Raw genomic sequence first — 20,894 nt, 5'->3', positions numbered from 1 at the left:
ATCTTAATGGAAAAGTTTTCAGTTTTTCACCTTTGAGTATGATGTTAGCTATAGTCTTTTCATAGATAGCCTTTATTAGGTTAAGGTAATTTCCCTCTATCCCTACTTTGTTGAGTTTTTTTTTATCATGAAAGGATTTTGAATTTTATCAAACACTTCTTTTATCTTAGACGATCGTGTGATTTTTATCCTTCATTCTGTAAATGTGATATGTCACATTAATTGATTTTTGTATGTTGAACCATCCTAGGAATAAATCCCACTAGGTCATGGTGAATGATCTTTTTAACATACTGTTGAATTCGGTTTGCTGGTATTTTGTTGAGGATTTTTACATCTATGTTCAATCAGGGATATTGGCCTATAATTTTCTTTTCTTGTGTGTCTTTATCTGGCTTGGTATGAGGGTAATACTGACCTCATAAAAAAAGTTCAGAAATGTTCCCTCCTCTTCAATTATTTGGAAAAGTTTGAGGATTGGCATTAATTCTTCCTTAAATGTTTGGTAAAATTCTCCAATGAAGCCATCTAATCCCGGGCTTTTCTTTTATGGAAGATTTTCTACTACTGATTTAATCTCCTTACTAGATAGGTCTGCTTGGATTTTCTATTTCTTCATGATTCAGTCTGGTGGGTTGTATGCTTCTAGGGACCTATTTCTTCTAGACTATCCAGTTGGTAGACCTGTAACTATTTATGGTAGTCTGTATGACCTTTTTCACTTCTGTAGTATCAGTTGTAATGTCTTTTTCATTTCTGGTTTTATTTATTTGAGTCTTCACTCTCTTTTCTCTTAGCCTAGCTAAAGGTTTGTCAGTTTTGTTTATCTTTTCAAAAGCCCAAGTCTGAGTTGATTTTATCTTACTGTTTTTCTATTCTCTATTTTATTCCTTTGTCCAATTTCTTAAGGTAGAAAGTTAGGTTGTTTTATATCTTTCTTTTTTTAATGTAGGTATTTGTGACTATAAACTTCCCTCTTAATACTGCTTCTGTTTCATTTCATAAGTTTTGATATGTTGTGTTTTTGTTTTTATTTGTCTCAAGATACTTTCCAATTTCACTTTTGATTTATTTGACCTATTGGTTATTCAAAAATGTGTTGTTTAATTTCTATGTATTTGTGAATTTTTCAGTTTTCCTGCTGCCATTGATTTCTAGTTTCATTCCATTGCAATCAAAAAAGATATTTGGTATAATTTCATTATTTTTATATTTGTTAAAAATTGTTTTGTAACCTAATATGTGATCTATCCTGGATAATGTTCCATGTATGCTTGAAAAGAAATGTATATTCTGCAGTTGTTAGGTTGAATGTTCCTTATATGTCTGTTGGGTTCACTTGGTCTACAGTGTTGTTCAAGTTCACTGTTTCTTTGTTGAATGGTTTCTTGAATATTGATAATATACGGGAATTAATAGTGATACTTGTAAATGGCACTATTTTATTTTTCTTACTGAAACTAAAATTCATTCCTTGATATGTTATAGTTATCTGTTCATTCTGATATATGGTCTCATGATAAATAAGTCTTTGATTATTCCCTTCAATTAAATGATAATGGGTTAAGAATTGAGTCTGTTTATTATTTTGAGTTATACTGATTTTTCCATTGCAAATAACTGCCTTGATGTGTACATTTCAGGAGTAAAGTGTATAAAACTATACAGTCAGTTAAACATATTAAAACATCGTATTTTAAATATGAAAACAAAAGGAGTTTCAATCATTGCCAGCAAAATTCACAGACATTGACTATATATCTTTTATACATTGTCAGCCCTCAAGGACTGCTGTTTCTTATATAGTTTCTTTCTTGCTACTGAGATCCCTACAGAAGGAAAACCAAGTTTCTCTAAGCAGTGAAGCCATACCCAAATCCTTTGGAACAGAGACCATTGTGCTGTGGCTCAGAGCAGGAAGGAAAAGTTCTTCAGGTAGTCTTTAGACTGTTGTGTTTAGTATTAATGATTAGGATAAGAAATGTTTATGTTTGTGTTTGGCATGAATTGTATCTGATAGTAATGATGAAACATTAGTTTCATCATTAAAGAATGAAACAAAAAGTATTCATTGAGTCTGCTTGAAAGGAGTGTTCTTGGCCAGGCGCAGTGGCTCACACCTGTAATCCCAGCACTTTGGGAGGCCAAGGCAGGTGGATCTGAGGTCAGAAGTCAAGACCACCCTGGCCAACATGGCGAAACCCCATTTCTACTAAAAATACAAAAAATATTAAAAATTAGTCAGGCATGGTGGCATGCTGTAGCTGTAGTCCCAGCTACTCGGGAAGCTGAGGCAGGAGAATCGCTTGAACCCGGGAGGCAGAGGCTGCAATGAGCTGAGATCCCGCCACTTCGCTCCAGCCTGGGTGACAGGAAAAAAAAAAAAAAAGAGCATTGTTATTTACACTAGAGGATTTTATTTGTACTAGAATGTACAAATAGAAAGAGGAAAAGGAAAGGAGGCTGTTTATAAGATCCTTTGTTTTCAGAAAGATGGGTTGGGAAGACATTCCAGGCAGAGGTATGCCAAGGACAGAATGCTGTATGATTTCAGAGGAAAGCCATTTGCCTGAGGGAAGATACCTATATGGAGGAAAGAAATTGTGCAGGAAGATGCTCCATCTGTCTGGAGTGCCTGCTCCTAGTCTTACTGGTGACCCAGGGCTCCAAAGCCTTTCATCCACACACCTAGCACAGCCTGACTCATATTGCCATGTTGACTTTCCATCCTTCTTTCAACCATCTATTTCCCCCTTTCCTTAACCACTTTTTGGAATAGAGCAGGAAACAAACATCATGACCTTCTTCATCCCACAACTGACCCGAGATTATCGTCTTCATTAGACTATGAGTTTCCAATGCTTATTAAGTGCCTGGCTCATAGTAGACAGGTTAAAATTAATTAAGGAGAAATTAAACTGGTTTCTTTATAATGAGCAGGACTAATCCCTGGAAGTTGAACAGAAAGGGTTTGACTGACATAAGCAAAGCCACGGGTATGGGAAAGTGTAGGATGTTGCCCAGTTAGGTTTGAATCAAGCATCTGAACTCTAAGCTAAAGAATTTGGAATATATAGAAGGTTTGATGAATTATTTGCCTTTTCAGTGCTTTCATCATTTTGATGTGATGCAGCTAAGTCAGTCAACTCTTATTTATCTGAATATTTAAAAATGAAAAATGTTCTGTCCAGAATCTTTGAATCATCCTTTCTCTTTTTGGGCCTGCCATTTAGCCAGATCCCTGCTTGTTAGCATGAAGGGAGAGGGAGAAAGGAACGGAAATAACGCTAATGCTCGTTTAGTTGCTTCATCCTCAGGTTTGTCATAGGCAAAGAGATCAATATTAATTTATTAGAATCAGAATTAAATTGCTTTTAGCCAGAGGCTGTTTTAAGACATGAGCAAAGAATAGGTTAATTTCATTTTGAAAATAAGTTATAAATATCTAGGCAGCACAAAGTTAGAGTGCACTGCTGAGTGTAAAAATAAGTAACATTCAGAATTAGCTTTATAAAAAAAGTAATGTGACAAATATATCATCATAATATGTTAACCAGTGTCTAAAGTAACTTGCTCTGAACTTTGAAGTGGAAATACAATTGATGAATATAATGGAGTTGTGATATTACATGTGGATTGCATTTACCCAGAGTATCCTTTTGGCCTGACCAACTCTCAGCACCCATAATGTCATAAATACCATAAAATGTACAGATGCTAGATTTAGAAAAACAGTTTCGACTATTTTCTGCCTGCCTTCTTACAAAGGGAAATGGAGACTTTTGCTGCCAGAACTTAAAATTATGATGTGCCAACATGAAAACCTCATCATAAAGGCTCAATTGATCTGCTTGTATCTGCCAAATTTGTTATTATTGCATTTCTGTCCCCGTGGTTGTGTCTCTTTAACTCTCATTAAAAATCAGGTGATTGTTTAATTAGGGTATAATCATTTCCTAGTGTGAATTATTCACCCATGATATAATTTTTATCAATACTTGATGTACCTAACCATATGCACAAGGACTAAAAGGTGACTGGGCTAAATGGAAACATTGATAATTTGATTAAGTGCTGAGATTTCTTGCTAATTTTTAATAATAAAGCTATATAAAAATATATATATTAAAGATTCTGTGCCTGGAAAATACTCATACATTTATCATATTAACATGTATTATATTCTAAGAAACATTTTGCTATGACGTTAGTGAATAATAAATATCAAATGAAAGGGGCACTTTTGTATTTGCCATTTCATTTTATCAATGCAAAATTAGCAGCCACAATGGAACCACTACCTGGCAGGTATTTTAAACAGTGACATTTAAATTCCCTCTGGAATTTGATATGCATAGGTCATAAGAAAAGATGTGGCGAGAATGGACCATTTATAAAGAAATACCTAAAGCTAAGTGTCTCAATTTGGACAAAATATCAGTCCTTGGGGAGACATATTGTATTCCTAGCAGAGAATAGTGCTGCTTAAATCTATCTTCCAGTATCTTCCCATGTCAAATGTTATCTGGCTTTGGCACTCTGGCTCCTGCCCCGCACACCCTTCCACTTGGCTTACCCTTGTTATGTTATTTTGGATCATCACCAGCTTTCTCCTTAAAACTGTTGCTGAAACCACTGGAAGAGCCCAGTGAAATCATCCATCGTGCATTAACACGAGCAACGTAGAAGTGATGGTTTGTGCCTGTGGAGACGTGCCTCTGCAAGCCATCCCCACTCTGGGGCCCCGCTCAGAGAGTGTTGAGGGCAATAAATGCCTTTTTAAACTGCCATTGAAAATCTTCAAGTGTTCTAGGCAGGCTGAACTAACCAGCCCTCCCTTAGGTAAATACGTCCTCAACAGCACTTTGTTCACCCCTCGATTCGAATATGCCTCAGAGCTAGCTGTTTCCACATCTGGTTTCCCTCACCAGATTGCCGGCTCCTTGAGGGCAGGGACTATGCATTCCCTGTCCTTGTAACCCTGCATCTAGCACAATACTGAGAAGACAGGCTTTTAATAAATATCTGTTGTGTCAATGAATAAGTATAGTGGAAAAAAAGCAGAGACTTGGAGGCAAGCATATCCGGAATCCAATCCTAGCTTTATCTACCATGCTATTTGGGGTGTGTTTCTTAACCTTTCTGAGCCTTCGTTTCCCAAAAGCTGGTTACAGTAGCCAGTTCACAAAGAGGTGGGAGGCTGATACTGAGTAACGTGTGAAAAACAGATTTTAAGTTGTAAGTGCTCTCTGGTTGTTAGTCCATTGTAATACTTTGCTGTGTATCAACTGTGCACCAGTCAGACTGTGCTAGTTGCTGGTGCTACAAAGATGAAGATAGGTTTTTCTTCTCAGGATATCAATAGTCTAATGTGATTTTTTTCCAGGTTATTTTGGCTTTGGGGGGCTATCAGGCTTTTAAACTTAGGTAGATCAATCATTAAATGTATTTGTTGGTTTCTAACCCCTTGTTTCTTTTGGGTGAATTCCCTTACCCTCCATATGAAAGAGTGCCCCGTTCCATGTTGCTGCTATTCATGGTACACTGCCAGCAGTTTTACAAGTCTTTCTTCTCTGTGGCATTGCTGTACTCAAGAATATTTCAAAATTATGGAAGTCATGATGTTATATCCCACCAGAATAAAAATCAGGAAAGCCTCCCATCTTAAAATTACAATGTAGCTTATTTTGTTATTACAATGGAATATTCTTTTTAAAATGTTTTATTTTAGGTTTGGGGGTACATGTGAAGGTCTGATAACTATTCTTGGTGAGGAAAGGCAACTAACTGAAGTCAACCACAGGGAGATTGAATTCAGATGTTTTCTGGGGGCACTTAAAAGTGTGTTCGATGGGACTCTGTGTTCACTACCAGAAGTGAGCTAACTAGAAAACTGAAAAGATTTGTTGGAACAATGAACTCCTTTCTGAACATTCTTCAAGGACACCTTAAGAGAGAGGGAAGGAAAATGGTAGCTTGAAGAGGGTCCTCAGTGCCAGTTGCTGATTGCTTATGTTGCTAGTGTATGGAAAATTCCAGCACATAGATAATTTTTTTAAAATTTACTATTGATTTAAAAACACATAGTTAATATTTAGTAACATTAGGGTGAAAAATAGTTTTCTTCTCGATGTATATTGCCTGTTAAATGGTAGGAAGATTGTGTGTGTGCATGTGTGCATATGGGTATGTGTGTATACAGGCATGCAGTGGTTATAGATTCACCATCTTTAAGCCCAAAAGAGAAGACATTTAGAGTATTGGCTTTAGGTGTTTTTAAATTAGGTGCTGTTGAGAAATGAACGATCACATGTGCCATCGATCAGTGACTCCCTTTAACTAGTACAGAAGTTGGTTTGGTTTTCTTAAATCAAATATTTTAGGTTCCTGCTATGGGCAAAACATTATGCTGGGGGATGAGGTGGCTGGATCCTTGACTCTTAGACCTTTAAAGACCTTCAGAAATCTCCTCAAATCTAGCCAATTTTGTTTCCACTAAAAGTAACCTGGATGTTTTCAACTTCCACTAAATATTGAACCTCTCAAGCTTAGTTCTAGGCCCAGCTCTCTTCTCCTCCTCTCTCAAGATTTCAGTTACTGTCTAAATGCCTCTGTCTCCCACAGGTGTACCTAGCCCACTCTTCTGCTTTGTGCTCTAGACTTATAGCCCACATTAAATCTCCACTTGGATATAGACAGTACACCAAATTTAGCATGTTTAGCTGGATGGATGTTACCACCATCCATCCAATTCCATGACACTTCTACTCCCTCCATTCTCTATGTCTGGTCTAGCACTAAGTTACACTGATTTTATTCATTAACTATCTTTTAAATCCACACACTCCTCTTGTTTTTCACATACACCACCCTAGTCTACGCATGATCTCTGGGTTGCATGACTGCAATAGACTTCTCATTGGCTTCTTCCCCACTGGCTCCTCTCCAGCATCCTCTTTTTCAAAATGTGAATCTGATCAGGTCGCCCCCTTTACATAGGACCATTCAACAGCTCCTCATTGCTCTTAGCAAAAATCCAGAATCCTCAGTGTGGCCTCCAAGACCTGCATGGCTCCCTTGGCTGTATGTGTTTCTGCCACAGGGCCTGGAATATTCTTCTTATGACTTCTTCATACAGTTAATTTCTGGCTGTCTTTTAGATCGTACCTGAAAAGAAACTCCCACGGGAAAGCTTCCCCTATCCCTTTAACTATCATAGTAAATGATGCTTGTCCTTCTTAGCATTTAGCATAACTTGCCGCTGTACATTTACTTGTATGATTATTGATCAGTGTCCACTCCCCACAGGACTGTAAGGCCCGTAAGAATAAGGGTGGTGTCTGTTTTGCTCTCCAGTGTATTCCTAGTTGGAGAGAGGAGAGGCTTTGTCCTGAGGGACCTCCAAAGCAAAGTTAGGCTATGTGATTGGATGTACACTCTGGGAAAATCATCTTGGATGAGGTATAGAGAAAGCCAGACAAATACTCCCAACGCAGAAATGAGGCAGAGTCCCAGTAACTGCAGATCATTACCATTCTTTCTTTATTCTACTTCTCCTTTCCCTCCTCTCTGAATCCAATGAGGAGCATTACCCATAGACCCTCTCAGACAAATGCTTGATTGTTATCTTGTCATCTGTTTATTTATTTGAACAATATGGGTTAAGTTCCTAAGTACACACTTGATACTAGGAATAATAAAATGAGAAGTGGTCCGGCCTCAAATGCATTTCTCCAACCTGCATCTCCCACTCTAGTGGGAGAGACTGTTCAATAAACAGAGGGTATAATTCAGCGTGGAAGGTGCTACAATGGGAGTTTGAATGAAGTTCTAGAAGTCAAAGGAGGTTATGACTAAAACACACCGTTGGAAGAGCCAGAAAAAATGCTTCAAAGAGGAGGTAGTTTTGTATTGGTAGAAATGGTAGAGTTTTGTCCAATAGAGACAGGTGTGGGGCCATTGTAAGTGGCTGGGACAGAATGTGCAGAGGTTCAGATCTATGAAAGGACTTGGCCTATTGTGGAAGGGCTTTATCCCTAGATGTGTGGGGATGGGGCTAGGGAAGGTGTTAGGAAGACAGGAAGAGAGAGAGGTATGTTGAGGTCATATCGTAAAAGGCCAGGTGTTCTGAACTCAGAAGTATGAATATCATACTCTGGGCTGCCAGCAGTCACTGGACCACTCTCAATGTCTCTGGATTAAAACCAGAGGAAATAATTTACATTAAATGTCAAATGGTTTCTTAGCAGTGACTAAGCCAGTGAGAGTAATCATCATCTGAACCCAAAAAACATGAAAGGCCTGCCCCGGAAGACCCATTTGTGAGCCTGGCCACACCCTTGTGCAGGCACTGCCATGACAACTGTCTGGATTTGTGTTTTGCAGTTCCATGGAAAATGGGAGACCACCTGATCCTGCAGACTGGGCTGTGATGGATGTCGTCAATTATTTCCGAACCGTGGGATTTGAGGAGCAAGCTAGTGCTTTTCAGGAACAGGTAACTTGGTCTAGAGAAACACGTGATGAACATGTGATGAACCCACAGTTACCTCCCTTCCCAACAGTGGGCAGAAGGGAGTGAGGAGGAAGAGGACCAAAGAGCAGGGAGGAATCAGTGAGGCTCTGAGAAACTGCGGGGAAGGAGAATGGATGTACCAGGTGAATTATCCCTTTGTGCAAGGGGAAAACTCAAAGCCGGAGACAGTGGCAGCTGTGGAGAAGAAGGCTAAAGCTCATTTACATCTGTGTCCTCTGAAAGACTGATCATACTCAAGGGTGGAGTGAATCAGCCCTACCTTCAATGAAAACACACTAGAAAGCAGGAAACAGAAAAGAAAGGAAAAGCAGGGACAAACCTGACTGAGAGACATACACCACCTCCTACTACTGGCCTCAGCACCCAATGGACTATTAAGCCCTTTGCAGTTTGCTTTCTGGGTGCTTAGCAAGGTAGAGTGGAAAAAGCACAGGATTGATAGTCGAATCCTGGTTCTTCTATCTCTATGTGACCCTAGGCACGTTACTATGTCTCTCTGAGTCTTGATTTCATATCTATAACATCAGACTGTCAATAACTTTATAGGGATGTTGTTGTGAGGATTAGTGGACAATATATGCACAGTGCCTATGATAGGTTCTGGCATAGTGTTGATGCTCAAAAAATGGGATTTCCTTTTCCTCAGGTCCAGGGATGGTATCAGAAAGAGGGAGAAAGTGGCAGGAGTCCATCCCAATTGTCTAGGTGATTCATAGCTCCATGTTGCAGGCTGTGCTAGGTTTGCAGGGTTGGTCTTCAAGGGGCTTTGACCTGAGGAGGCAAGTGGGGGCAACACAGTGTGGTTCACACCAGGCCAGTTCTGTGGGTAAACACAGAGTTCCTATTTCTCTACCAACGAAGTCTGCAGTTTTCTAAGCATTACATTTTCTTTTCTAATATCATAATATTGTAGGGAGAATTAAAAACTGAAAAATGTGTCTGGCTGCTTGTTCCATATCCCTTCAGCCATTGTTCATTCTCTCAAACTATTAGCTGTATGGCCTGAGTTTGGATAAGGTAAACTTTTCTAAAATTGCACACGCCAATTTCTAGATTTCCTTCAACCTATATTTACTTCAGACTTGATCTTTGTACATAAGTATTTTTTTCCTAATTTGGAAAACTTGCTAAAATAGCAGCTTAAATTTCTTCATACCTACCAGAAGAGCTAAAATGAGAAAGGTTGATAATATTAAACATTCACGAGGATGTGGAGCAACTGGAACTCTTTTGTTGTTGGTGAGACTGTGAAATCAACATTCAGACATCTACCCCTTGATGCAGCAGTTTTACTCCTGGGTATTTACCCAAGGGAAATGAAAACACATGTCTGTAAAAAGATTTGTACAAAATTGTTCTTACTAGCTTTATCACAATGGTCAAAAATTTGAAGCCTAGGTGTACATCAATAGGAGAATGAATACACAAACTGTGATGTATTCATACAGTGGAATACTCCACAGTAATAAAAAGGAATGAACTACTGTTATGTGCAGCCATTTGCATGAGTCTCAAAAACATATTACTGATTGAGAGAAACCTTACGTAACTTGAGTTCATACTGAATGGTTCCATTTAGATAAGGTTTCAGAACAGGAAAATCAATCAGTGGTAAAAAAACAATCAGAACAGGGGTTGCCTCTGGCTGGGTGGGGGTGGAAAACGACTGGGAAGGAGTATGAGGGAAATTTCTGGGTGATGGTAACATTCTGTATCTTGATACAGGCTTGGGTTACAGGTATGCATGGGTCACTGCTTGCTTATACACGGGCATATGCAAATGATTCAGGTTTGTGCATTACAGAACATATACATTTTACTTCAAAAAGAAAAGAACTATGAAAAACACCTAAACAGTGGTATAAAAACAGAAGTGTTTAGGGGAAAGTATACTGATATATACAAGTCAATTTAAAATGCATCAAACATATGCATTGGCAATTAAATAGAAGGGTGACTATGTGGACATATATGTGGTAAAGCAAGTACAGGAAATGTTAATTGTAGCATCTAGGTGTTCAGAATATGGGTATTTACTATAAAACTCTGATGAGTTTTCTTTATGTTTGAAAAACTTTTATGAATTGTGATGGAAAAAACTGCTCAGGTTGGAAAGTGGAAGGCCGCTGATCAGCTGGAACATATTTTATTTTGTTTTTCACTGGTACAATGTCCATTTGTGTCACAGCAATTGAATAGCACTCTTCTAAAATTAAATTTAGATAGTATTGTAAATGGTTAACAAAAAAATACTTAGCTGAAAGGTCTCTTGGCCAGATTCCCAGCTGACCAAAAGCCCTTTGCAGGTTGAGCTTTTGCTCAGACTCCTTGGAGGCAGACATCCCAGACTGGGGGCACACGGTGGTCTCTGGACCTTCCAGGTTCTGTGACTTACCTCAGAAATGGGACTGCCAGCTCTGAGCCTGGCCCACGAGCAGGCACTTTCTCCCATGGATGATCTCATTCTGTCCCCATGGACACTGGGAACCATAATGGGAATAAACTCTTCTAAAGCATTTCATTCAGAAATCCTTCAAGGGAGAAGTGAGCATCGTCTTGCTACTATGTTCAACCTGCCAACTCGGAAGCCTGAGAAATGAATTCTCAAAGGATCAGAGTTTTGCAAGCATGGTCCAGAAGCTTGAGTTTCTTCATTCTCATGGAAGGGTGATTGGGTCAGGGAAGAGTCTGCCTTGAATTTTTCTCTGGCAGTGATTCAAATATCGTTTCTCCTTTTCCCATTAAAGGACTGGAGGGCAGGAAGGGAATCACTGGCCAGGCTTAGGATGGTAAGATAAGTCGCTGCTGTGATATTCATGAGGACTGAGGATTGGATCCTCTACCATGTTAACCTGCCTCTTCCATCATCACACTACAGAGGGCATCAGCATTTTACCTCTGGAGTCTTCCTGGCAATGAACCTAGTTGGTTAGCACCCACTCATCATCCTGATTAGAAAATGCAGGCCTTCTCCAGCCCAAGCACATGGCCCTTCCAAGGTACATGCGGGTACATGCAAGGTCACAGTGCTGAGAAACAATTAGAACAACTGCCTCCTTAAACTCTCCTCAGGAAAGCTTTGCCCTTCCACTTGACAGAAGCAGGACAGGGATGGAGAGCATCCCCTAAACCACTTTTGAAAAGGGCAAGTCCAGAAAGGGCAGCACGGTTGCCAGTGATGTGGGGAGCTTATTGTTTCATGGCTACTATGAGCTGAATGTTTATGTCCCCCCAAAACTCTTATGTTGAAAACCTAACCCACAGTGAGGATATTAGGAGGTGGGATCTTTGGGAGGTAATTAGGTTTAGATGAGGTCATGAGGATGGAACCCCCATGATGAGATCAATGCTCTTATAAGAAGAGAACAAGACACCAGAGAGCTTACTCTCAGGTGTAAGGATACAGCAAGAAGACAGCCTTCTACAAGCCAGCAAGAGAGCCCTCACCAAGAACCCAACCATGCTGGCACCCTGGTCTTGGACCTCCAGCTTCTAGAACTGTGAGAAATATCTGTTGTCTATGCTGCCCAATCTATGGTATCTTGTCCCAGCAGCCTGAACTGACTAAAATACTGGTATTGATGGCAAACATGTCCACCATCAGATGGCCTGACTTCCAGGACAGTATCTATCTTTGTGGTATGGTCTCATAGCACAGTATTGGAAACTGTATGGCTGTGGCAACTAGACTTGGATGTGGCTTTCTCGCAGCATGACCTCTTGGAAGATGTCAGGCCATTGAGCAAGATTTATCAGAGGGCAAGATTTGTCCTGTGTTCCTGTGGTATGGAGAAGCAGCTGGATTAAGGTGGTGGTGTTTGCCTAACCTCCTTTTCCCTGTGCAGGCACCCCACTGCCACAGAACAATGATCTCCATTAAGTTTTCATCTGCTGCAATTATCTTCATCAAATTTTCTTCTGGCAATCGTCTTTTGAGTCTTCTGTGTTAGTAGCAATTACAAGTCAAAAGAATCATCAAGAATGAAGGCCTAAGTCCCTGCCTAGCCCATCACAAATAACCCAGTGTCAATAGCATGTATGTTTTGGACAGTGATGTCGCTACTCCTTGGGTTGGCATGTGGTCTGTGTCATCAGGGTTGCAGTTGCTCACCATGTAGGGAGTCTGGCGTACTGCACTCATTCAGCTAGCAATCCAAAGGGTTCACTGGCCTATGAGAGCAGGAGGCAGTGGGAGCCCTGGAGAAGGTAGTGATTACAGCCTTGTCAGTACCATCTCTCTTTCCCACAGACACTGTGGTGTGGGGGCTATTTTCCCAAGCACCTTCTAGCAGACAAACATTTTAGGCTGTGGTGAAGGGAATGAGTGAAAGTCATGACTTCTGATATGTTTTCTTCCAGTTTTCTCATGGTTAGTGGATGGTCCTGGAGAATTTGCCTTTCTAGGACTCAGATTTCTATAAAGTTAATACTGAGTTAAACAAACAGAATACTGCTCAAGCTCCTGCTTTAAGAGTCAAAATATGTAATCTTAAAACTGGTCCTCAAGAAGTATGCTTTCAGTGCACAACACGGCACAAAACCACTTGAGACGCAGTTGAACTTTTGTGAATAGATTTTTTGTTTTTAATGGCACTTGTCCATGGGTATGGGCTGCTTAGCTTTCAAGAGTCAAAGGTACCTCAAGAATTTTACTTTGCTAAGAGCTTTGGTTTTTAAGACACTATTTTAACGAATCTTGTTCAAAAACATCCTTCCCTTCCTCACAGAGAACATTTAGGATAAAGTTTGCTTTGTCAGACTCTGAAGGCTAAATGAGCAGCATTCTCTGTTGTAAAGCCAACTGTGGGCAGTGCTTTTAGTTGCCATTTAAGGAACTATGGCAATCTAGTACAGTAACTTCACCACTCAAATTGGACCCTAATTGCAAGTCACAAAGACAGCTCTGCCTGTTGTGGTGTAGTCACTTCATTTCTATGTCTTTGTCTGTTTGACTCACATACTTAGAATATATAAGAAGAAGATGGAAGACAGATCTGCCATTCAATCAATGTCATATAGTTCATATTTTTCAGATTTCTCAAACTTACAAGAAACATTCGTGGTTTTATTTCTAGAACAATATGTATCTCTGAGATAATCATGACAAAATAATATGCAACTCAAGGTGACAAATTAATTTTACTCTCTTATCTCTTCATTTTTCTCAAACCACATGAATAAGAATAGTATCTTTACTCTAAAATGCCCAACTGGTTGCTTAAGTCATTCATTTGAAATGCAAAGATTGACATCTCTTTACAGATGACTTATTGCTAACTTTTGATAAGTTTCTGAAGTCACTGGCTTAATAAAAAATAAATAAAATTTCTTATGGCTACATATTGCCAAGTAATACTAACTACCTCAAAATGGAATTGTAGGGTGGGGATGCCAGTCAGAGCAACCCTGAGCATAGTGTTCTAATCACGGCCAAATCGAATTCACTTGTAGTGATTCTAGATGGAGATTTCTAATTAGAACAGAGACAAATCCAGGTTCTGTGGAGCCTAAAGTTTATGCAATTCTAACAGCCCTCCTTGGTTAAAAAAAAAAAATTACAAAATTATGGATACAAACTTGTTAAGGTGAAACTTAAACATCATTAGCTTTCATGGCAAATCTGGCTTTGAATTAGACCAATTAAAACCTCACAAATTGAGAATAACTTGATTTACTTCATCAGCATCTAATAATACCAAGTATTGAAAATATTTGAGGTGCTTTGATGCCTGATAATTTTTAACAATTGAAGGTTACTGAAATGCTTAAAATATTTTGTAGCATAATGAACAGGGGAAGTGGCAACTCAGTCTCTGCTGATGTGTCCTTTCAACCCATGAAAATTTAGAAAAGAGGTGAAATCTCAAATAAGTGGGTAATGCTAGCAATAAGAAAGCAGCCAAGAAAATTGAAAACTGATAAGGAAAAAACTTGTTGAAGTTTTTAAACTTTTATTTTAGATTCATGGGTACAGGTGCAGGTTTGTTATATAGGTAAATTTTGTGTCACGGGGGTTTGAGGTACAGATTATTTCATCACCCAAGTAACAAGCATAGTATCCAATAGGCAGTTTTTCAGTCTACCCTCCTCCCACCCTCCACCCTCAAGTAGGCCCCAGTGTCTATTGTTCCTTTCTTCATGTCCATATGTGCTCAATGATTAGCTCCCACTTATGAGAACATAAGGTGTTTGGTTTTCTGTTCCTGCATTAGTTCACATAGGATAATGACCTCCAGCTCCATCCATGTTGCTGCACAGGACATGATCTTATTCTTTTTTAATGGCTACATAGTATTCCATGGTGTATATGTGCCACATTTTCTTTATCCGGTCTACTGTTGATAGGCACTTAGGTTGATTTCATATCTTTCCTATTGCAAATAGTACTGCAGTGAACATACAGGTGCATGTGTCTTTATGGTAGAACAACTTACATTCTTTTGGGAATATACCCAGTAATGGGATTGCCAGGTTGAATGGTAGTTCTGTTTTAAGTTCTTTGAGAAATCACCAAACTTCTCTCCACAATGGCTGAACTAATTTACATTCCCACCACTACTGCTGTATAAGTACTCCCTTTTCTAAGCAACCTCACCAGCATCTGTTTTTATTATTTTTTAATAATAGCCATTCTAACTAGTGCAAGATGGTGTCTCGTTGTTTTGATTTGCATTTCTCTAATGATCAACGATGTTGAGCATTTTTTCATATGCTTATTAGACATATTTATGACTTCTTTTGTGACGTGTCTGTTCATGTCCTTTGCCCAATATGTAATGGGTTGTTTGTTTTCTTGCTTGTTGATTTAAGTTTCTTATAGATTCTGAATATTAAACCTTTGTTGGACTCATAGTTTACAAATATTTTCTCCCATTTTGTAGGTTGTTTGTTTGCCCTGTTGATGGTTATTTTGCTATGCAGAAACTCTTTAGTTTAATTAGGTCCTATCTGTCAATTTTTGTTTTTGTTGCAATTGCTTTTGGCGTCTTTATCATGAAATCTTTGCCAGGGCCTATGTCCAGAATGGTATTTCCTAGTTTATCTTCCAGGATTTTTATACTTTTAGGCTTTACATTTAAGTCTCTAAACTATCTTGAATTGATTTTTATATATGGTGTAAGTAATGGGTCCAGTTTCAATCTTCTGCATATGGCTAGCCAGTTATCCCAGCACCATTTGTTGTATAGGAAGTCCTTTCCCCATCACTTGTTTTTGTCGACTTTGTCAAAGCTCAGATGGTTGTAGATGTACAGCTTTATTTCTGTACTCTCTAGTCTGTTACATTGGTCTATGTGTACCATGCTATTTTGGTTACTGTAGCCTTGTAGTGCAGTTTGAAGTCAGGCAATGTGATTCCTCCAGCTTCTTTTTGCTTAGGACTCCCTTGGCTGTTTGGGCTCTTTTTTGGTTCCATATGAACGTTAGAATAGTTTTCTCCAGTTCTGTGAAGAATGTCATTGGTGGTTTTATAGAAATAGCATTGAATCTGTAAATTGTTTTGGGCAGTATGGCCATTTTAATGATATCGATTCTTTTTATCCAAGAGCATGGAATGTTGTTCCATTTGTTTGTGTCATCTCTGATTTCTTTCAGTAGTGTTTTATAATTCTCATTGTAAAGATCTTTCACCTCCCCGGTTAGCTGTATCTCTAGGTATTTTATTCTTTTTGTGGCAATTGTGAATGGGATTGCATTCCTGATTTGGCTGTCAGCTTAGGTCCTATCAGTGTATGGGTGTTGTTAGGAATGCTAGTGATTTTTGCACGTTGATTTTGTATACTGAAACTTTGTTGAAGTTGTTTATCAGCTCAAGCAGCTTCTGGTCAGAGACTATGGGGTTTTCTAGGTATAGAATCATATCATCTGCAAACAAGAATAGTTTGAGTTCCTTTCTTCTTATTTGGATTCTTATTCTTTTGAGGTATTTACCTTTGATGCCTAGTTTGTTAAGGATTTTTAACATGAAGGGATGTTGAATTTTATTGAAAGCCTTCTCTGCATCTATTGAGATGATCTTGTGGCTTGGGGTTTTGGGTCCGTTTGTGTGATGAATCACATATATTGATCTGCATATGTTGAACCAACCTTGCTTCCCAGGGATAAAGCCTACTTGATTGTGGTAGATTAGCTTTTTGATATGCTGCTGGATTCAGTTTGCTAGTATTTTGTTGAGGATTTTTGCATCAATGTTCATCAAGGATATTGGCCTGAAGTTTTCTTTTTTTGTTGTATCTCTGCCAGGTTCTGGTATCAAAATGATTCTGGCCTCATAGAATGAGTTAAGGAGGAGTCCCTCCTCCTAAATTTTTGGGAATAGTTTCAGTAGGAATGGTACCAGCTCTTCTTTATACATCTGGTAGAATTCAGCTGTAAATCCTTCTGGTCCTGGGCTGCTTCTGGTTGGTAGGCTTTTTATTCCTGATTCAATTTCAGAACTCATTATTGGTTTGTTTAGGGCTTCAGTTTCTTCCTTGTTCAAACTTGGGAGGCTGTGTTTCCAGGAATTTATCCATTTCAACTAGGTTTTCTAGTTTGTATGCATACAGGTGTTTGTAATAGTCTCTGAGGGTTTTTAAAAAAATATTTCTATGGGGTTGATGGTAATGTCCCCTTTGTCATTTCTGATCGTATTTATTTGGATATTCATTCCTTTCTTCTTTATTAGTCTAGCTAATGGTCTATATATGTCATTTATTCTTTCAAAGGACCAACCCCTCAATTTGTTCATCTTTTATATGGTTTTTCATGTCTCAGTTTCATTCGGTTCAGCTCAGATTTTAGTTATTTCTTGTCTTCTGGTAGCCTTGGGGTTGGTTTGCTCTTGTTTTTCTAGTTCCTCTATATGTAATGTTAGGTTGGTTAATTTGAGATCTTTATAACTTTTTGATGTGGGCACTTAGCAGTATAAACTTTCCTCTTAACACTGCTTTAGCTGTGTCCCAGAGATTCTGGTATGTTGTATTTTTGTTCTCGGTAGTTTCACATAATTTCTTGGTTTATCCTTTAATCTCCTTGTTTACCCAAAACTCATTCAGGAGCAGGTTAATTTCCTGTACAGTTTTGAGTGACCTTCCTCTTACTGATATATATTTTTATTGTGCTGTGGTTTGAGAGTACAGTTGGTATAATTTCCCATTTTTTTTTAATTTTCTGAGAATTGTTTTATGCTAATTGTGTGGTCGGTTTTAGAGTATATCGCATGTGCAGATGAGAAGAATATATATTCTGCCATCTTAGAGGTGGAGAGTTCTGTAGATGTCTTTTAGACCCATTTAGTCAAGTGTTAAGTTCAAGTCCCAAATATCTTAGTTGTCTGCCTTGATGGTCTGTCTAAACTGGTAGTAGGATGTTGAAGTCTCCCACTATTATGTTGTAGTCATCTAAGTCACTTCTTAGGTCTCTAAGAACTCATCTTATGAATCTGGGTGCTCCTGTTTTGGGTGCATATATACTTAGGATAGTTACATCTTCTTGTTGAATTGAGCCCTTTACCATCGTGTAATGCGCTTGTCTTTTTTTTTTAATCGTTGTTGGTTTAAAGTCTGTTTTGTCTGAAATTAGAATAGCAAACCCTGCTTTTTTTCTGTTCTCCATTTGTTAGGTAGATTTTTCATCATCCCTTTACTTTGAGCCTGTGTGTGTCATTACATGTAAGATGGACCTCTTGAGGGCAGCATACAGTTGGGTCTTGCTTCTTTATCCAACTTGCCACTCTGTGACTTTTAATTGAGACATTTACTCTGTTTCCATTCAAGGTTACTATTGATATGTATGGGTTTGATTCTGTCATTGTATTTTTAGGGGGTTATTAGGCAGACTTGATTGTGTAGTTGACTTATAGTGTCAGTTGGTCTATGTACTTAAGTGTGTTTTTGTGGCAGTCAGTAATGGCCTTTCCTCTCCTTATTTAGCACTCCCTTAAGGACTTCTCGAAAGGCAGATCTAGTGGTAACTAATTCCCTTAGCATTTGCTTGTCTGAAAAGGATCTTATTTCTCCTTCACTTAGGAAACTTAGTTTGGCTGGATATGAAATTCTTAGTTGTAATTTCTTTTCTTTAAGAATGCTGAATGTAGGCCCCCAATATCTTCTGGCTTGCAGGGTTTCTGCTGAAAAGTCTGCTGTTAGCCTGATGGGGTTCCATTTGTAGGTGACTTGCCCCTTGTCTTTATCTGCCTTTTACATTTTTAATTTCATTTCAACCTTGGTGAATCTGATGACTATGTGACTAGGGGATGGTCATTTTGTATAGTATCTCACAAGGGCTGTCTGCATGTCCTGAATTTCACTGTTGCCCTCTCTAGCAAGGTTGGGGAAACTTTCATGGACAATATCCTCAAATGTATTTTCGAAGTTGCTTGCTTTCTTGCCCTCTCTTTCAGGGACACCAGTGAGTTGTAGATTTGGTCTCTTTACATAATCCCATATTTCTTAACAGTTTTGTTCATTCTTTTTAAATTTTTTTCTTTATTTTTGTCTGACTGAGTTATTTGAGAGAGCCAGTGTATTGGTCCATTTTCACACTGCTGATAAAGACATGTAAATTGCTGAGACTGGGCAGTTTACAAAAGAAAAGGTTTAATTGGACTTACAGTCCCACATGGCTGGGGAGGGAGGCCTCACAATCATGGCAGAAGGCAACCAGGAGCAAGTCACATCTTATGTGGATGGCAGCAGGCAAAAAGAGAGAGAGCTTTTGAGGGGAACTCCTCTTTTTAAAACCATCAGATCTCCTGAGACTTATTCACTATCATGAGAAGAGCATGAGAAAGACCTGCCCTCATGATTCAGTTACCTCCCACTGGGTCCCTCCAACAACATGTGGGAATTCAAGATGAGATTTGGGTGGGGACACAGCCAAACCATATCACTGCACCCCTGGCCCCTCCCAAATCTCACATCCTCACATTTCAAAACCAATCATGCCTTCCCAACAGTCCCCCAAAGTCTTAACTCATTTCAGCATTAACTCAAAAGTCCACAGTCCAAAGTCTCATCTGAGACAAGGCAAGTCTCTTCTACCTATGAGCCTGTAAAATCAAAAGCAGTTAGTTACTTCCTAGATACAGTGGGGGTACAGGCATTACATAAATACAGCCATTCCAAATGGGAGAAATTGGCCAAAACAAAGGGGCTACAGGCCCCCAAGCAAGTTCAAAATCCAGCAGGGCAGTCAAATCTTTAAGCTCCAAAATGATCTCCTTTGACTCCATGTCTCAAATCCAGGTCATGCTGATGCAAGAGGTGGGTTCCCATGGTCTTGGACAGCTCTGCCCCTGTGGCTCTGCAGGGTACAGCCTCCCTCCTGGCTGCTTTCATGGGCTGGTATTGAGTGTCTGTGGCTTTTCTGGGTGTACGGTGCAAGCTGTCAGTGGATCTACCATTCTGGGGTCTGGAGGATGGTGGCCCTCTTCTCTCAGCTCCACTAGGTGGTGCCTCAGTAGGGACTCTATATGGGAGCTCCCACCCCACATTTCCCTCCACACTGCCCTAGCAGAGATTCTCCATGAAAGCCCCACCCTTGCAGCAAACTTCTGCCTGGACATCCAGGCATTTCCATACATCTTCTGAAATCTAGGCAGAGATTCCCAAACCTCAATTCTTCACTTCTCTGCACTCGCAGGTTCAACACCACATGGAAGCTGCCAAAGCTTGAGGCTTGCACCCTCTGAAGCCACAACCCAAGCTCTACATTGGTCCCTTTCAGCCATGGCTGGAGTGGCTGGGACACAGGGCACCAGTCCCTATGCTGCACATAGCATGAGGACCCTGGGTCTGGCCCACAAAACCATCTTTTCCTCCTAGGCCCTCCTGCCATGAAGACCTCTGACATGCCCTGGAGACATTTTCCCCATTGTCTTAGGGATTAACATTTGGCTGTTCATTACTTCTGCAGATTTCTGCAACTGGCTTGAGTCTGTCCTCAGAAAATGGGATTTTCATTTCTATCACATTGTCAGGGTGCAAATTTTCTGAACTTTTTTGCTCTGTTTCCCTTATAAAACTGAATGCCTTTAACAACACCCAAGTCATCTCTTGAAGGCTTTGCTACTTAGAAATTTCTTTTACCAGATACCCTAAATCATCTCTCCGAAGTTCAAAGTTCCACAAATCTCTAGGGCAGGGGCAAAATGCCACCAGTCTCTTTGCTAAAATATAACAAGAGTCACCTTTGCTCTAGTTCCCAACAAGTTCCTCATCTCCATCTGAGACCACCTCAGCCTATACCTTATTGTTCATATCACTATCAGCATTTTTGTCAAAGTCATTCAACAAGTCTCTAGGAAGTTTCAAACTTTCCCACATTTTCCTGTCTTCTTCTGAGCCCTCCAACCTCTGCCTGTTACCCAGTTTCAAAG

The 20,894-nt window shown here is 39.5% G+C and overlaps 1 protein-coding gene across 1 annotated transcript in view; it reads left to right on the top strand.

Annotated features, from left to right (window-relative positions):
* SAMD13 (sterile alpha motif domain containing 13) overlaps positions 1-20,894 on the top strand; it is a 52,351-nt gene that overhangs the window by 18,814 nt on the left and 12,643 nt on the right. The window contains exon 3 of the mRNA XM_003805277.3: positions 8,386-8,497. Coding sequence (XP_003805325.1) covers positions 8,386-8,497 — 112 coding nt within the window. The remainder of the gene's footprint in view (positions 1-8,385; positions 8,498-20,894) is intronic.

This window comes from Pan paniscus, chromosome 1 (genome assembly GCF_029289425.2).
Source record: "Pan paniscus chromosome 1, NHGRI_mPanPan1-v2.0_pri, whole genome shotgun sequence".
NCBI classification, from domain to species: Eukaryota; Metazoa; Chordata; class Mammalia; order Primates; family Hominidae; genus Pan; species Pan paniscus.
The sequence above is the reverse complement of the archived record's forward strand: the minus strand, read 5'-3'. Positions and strand labels throughout refer to the sequence as shown.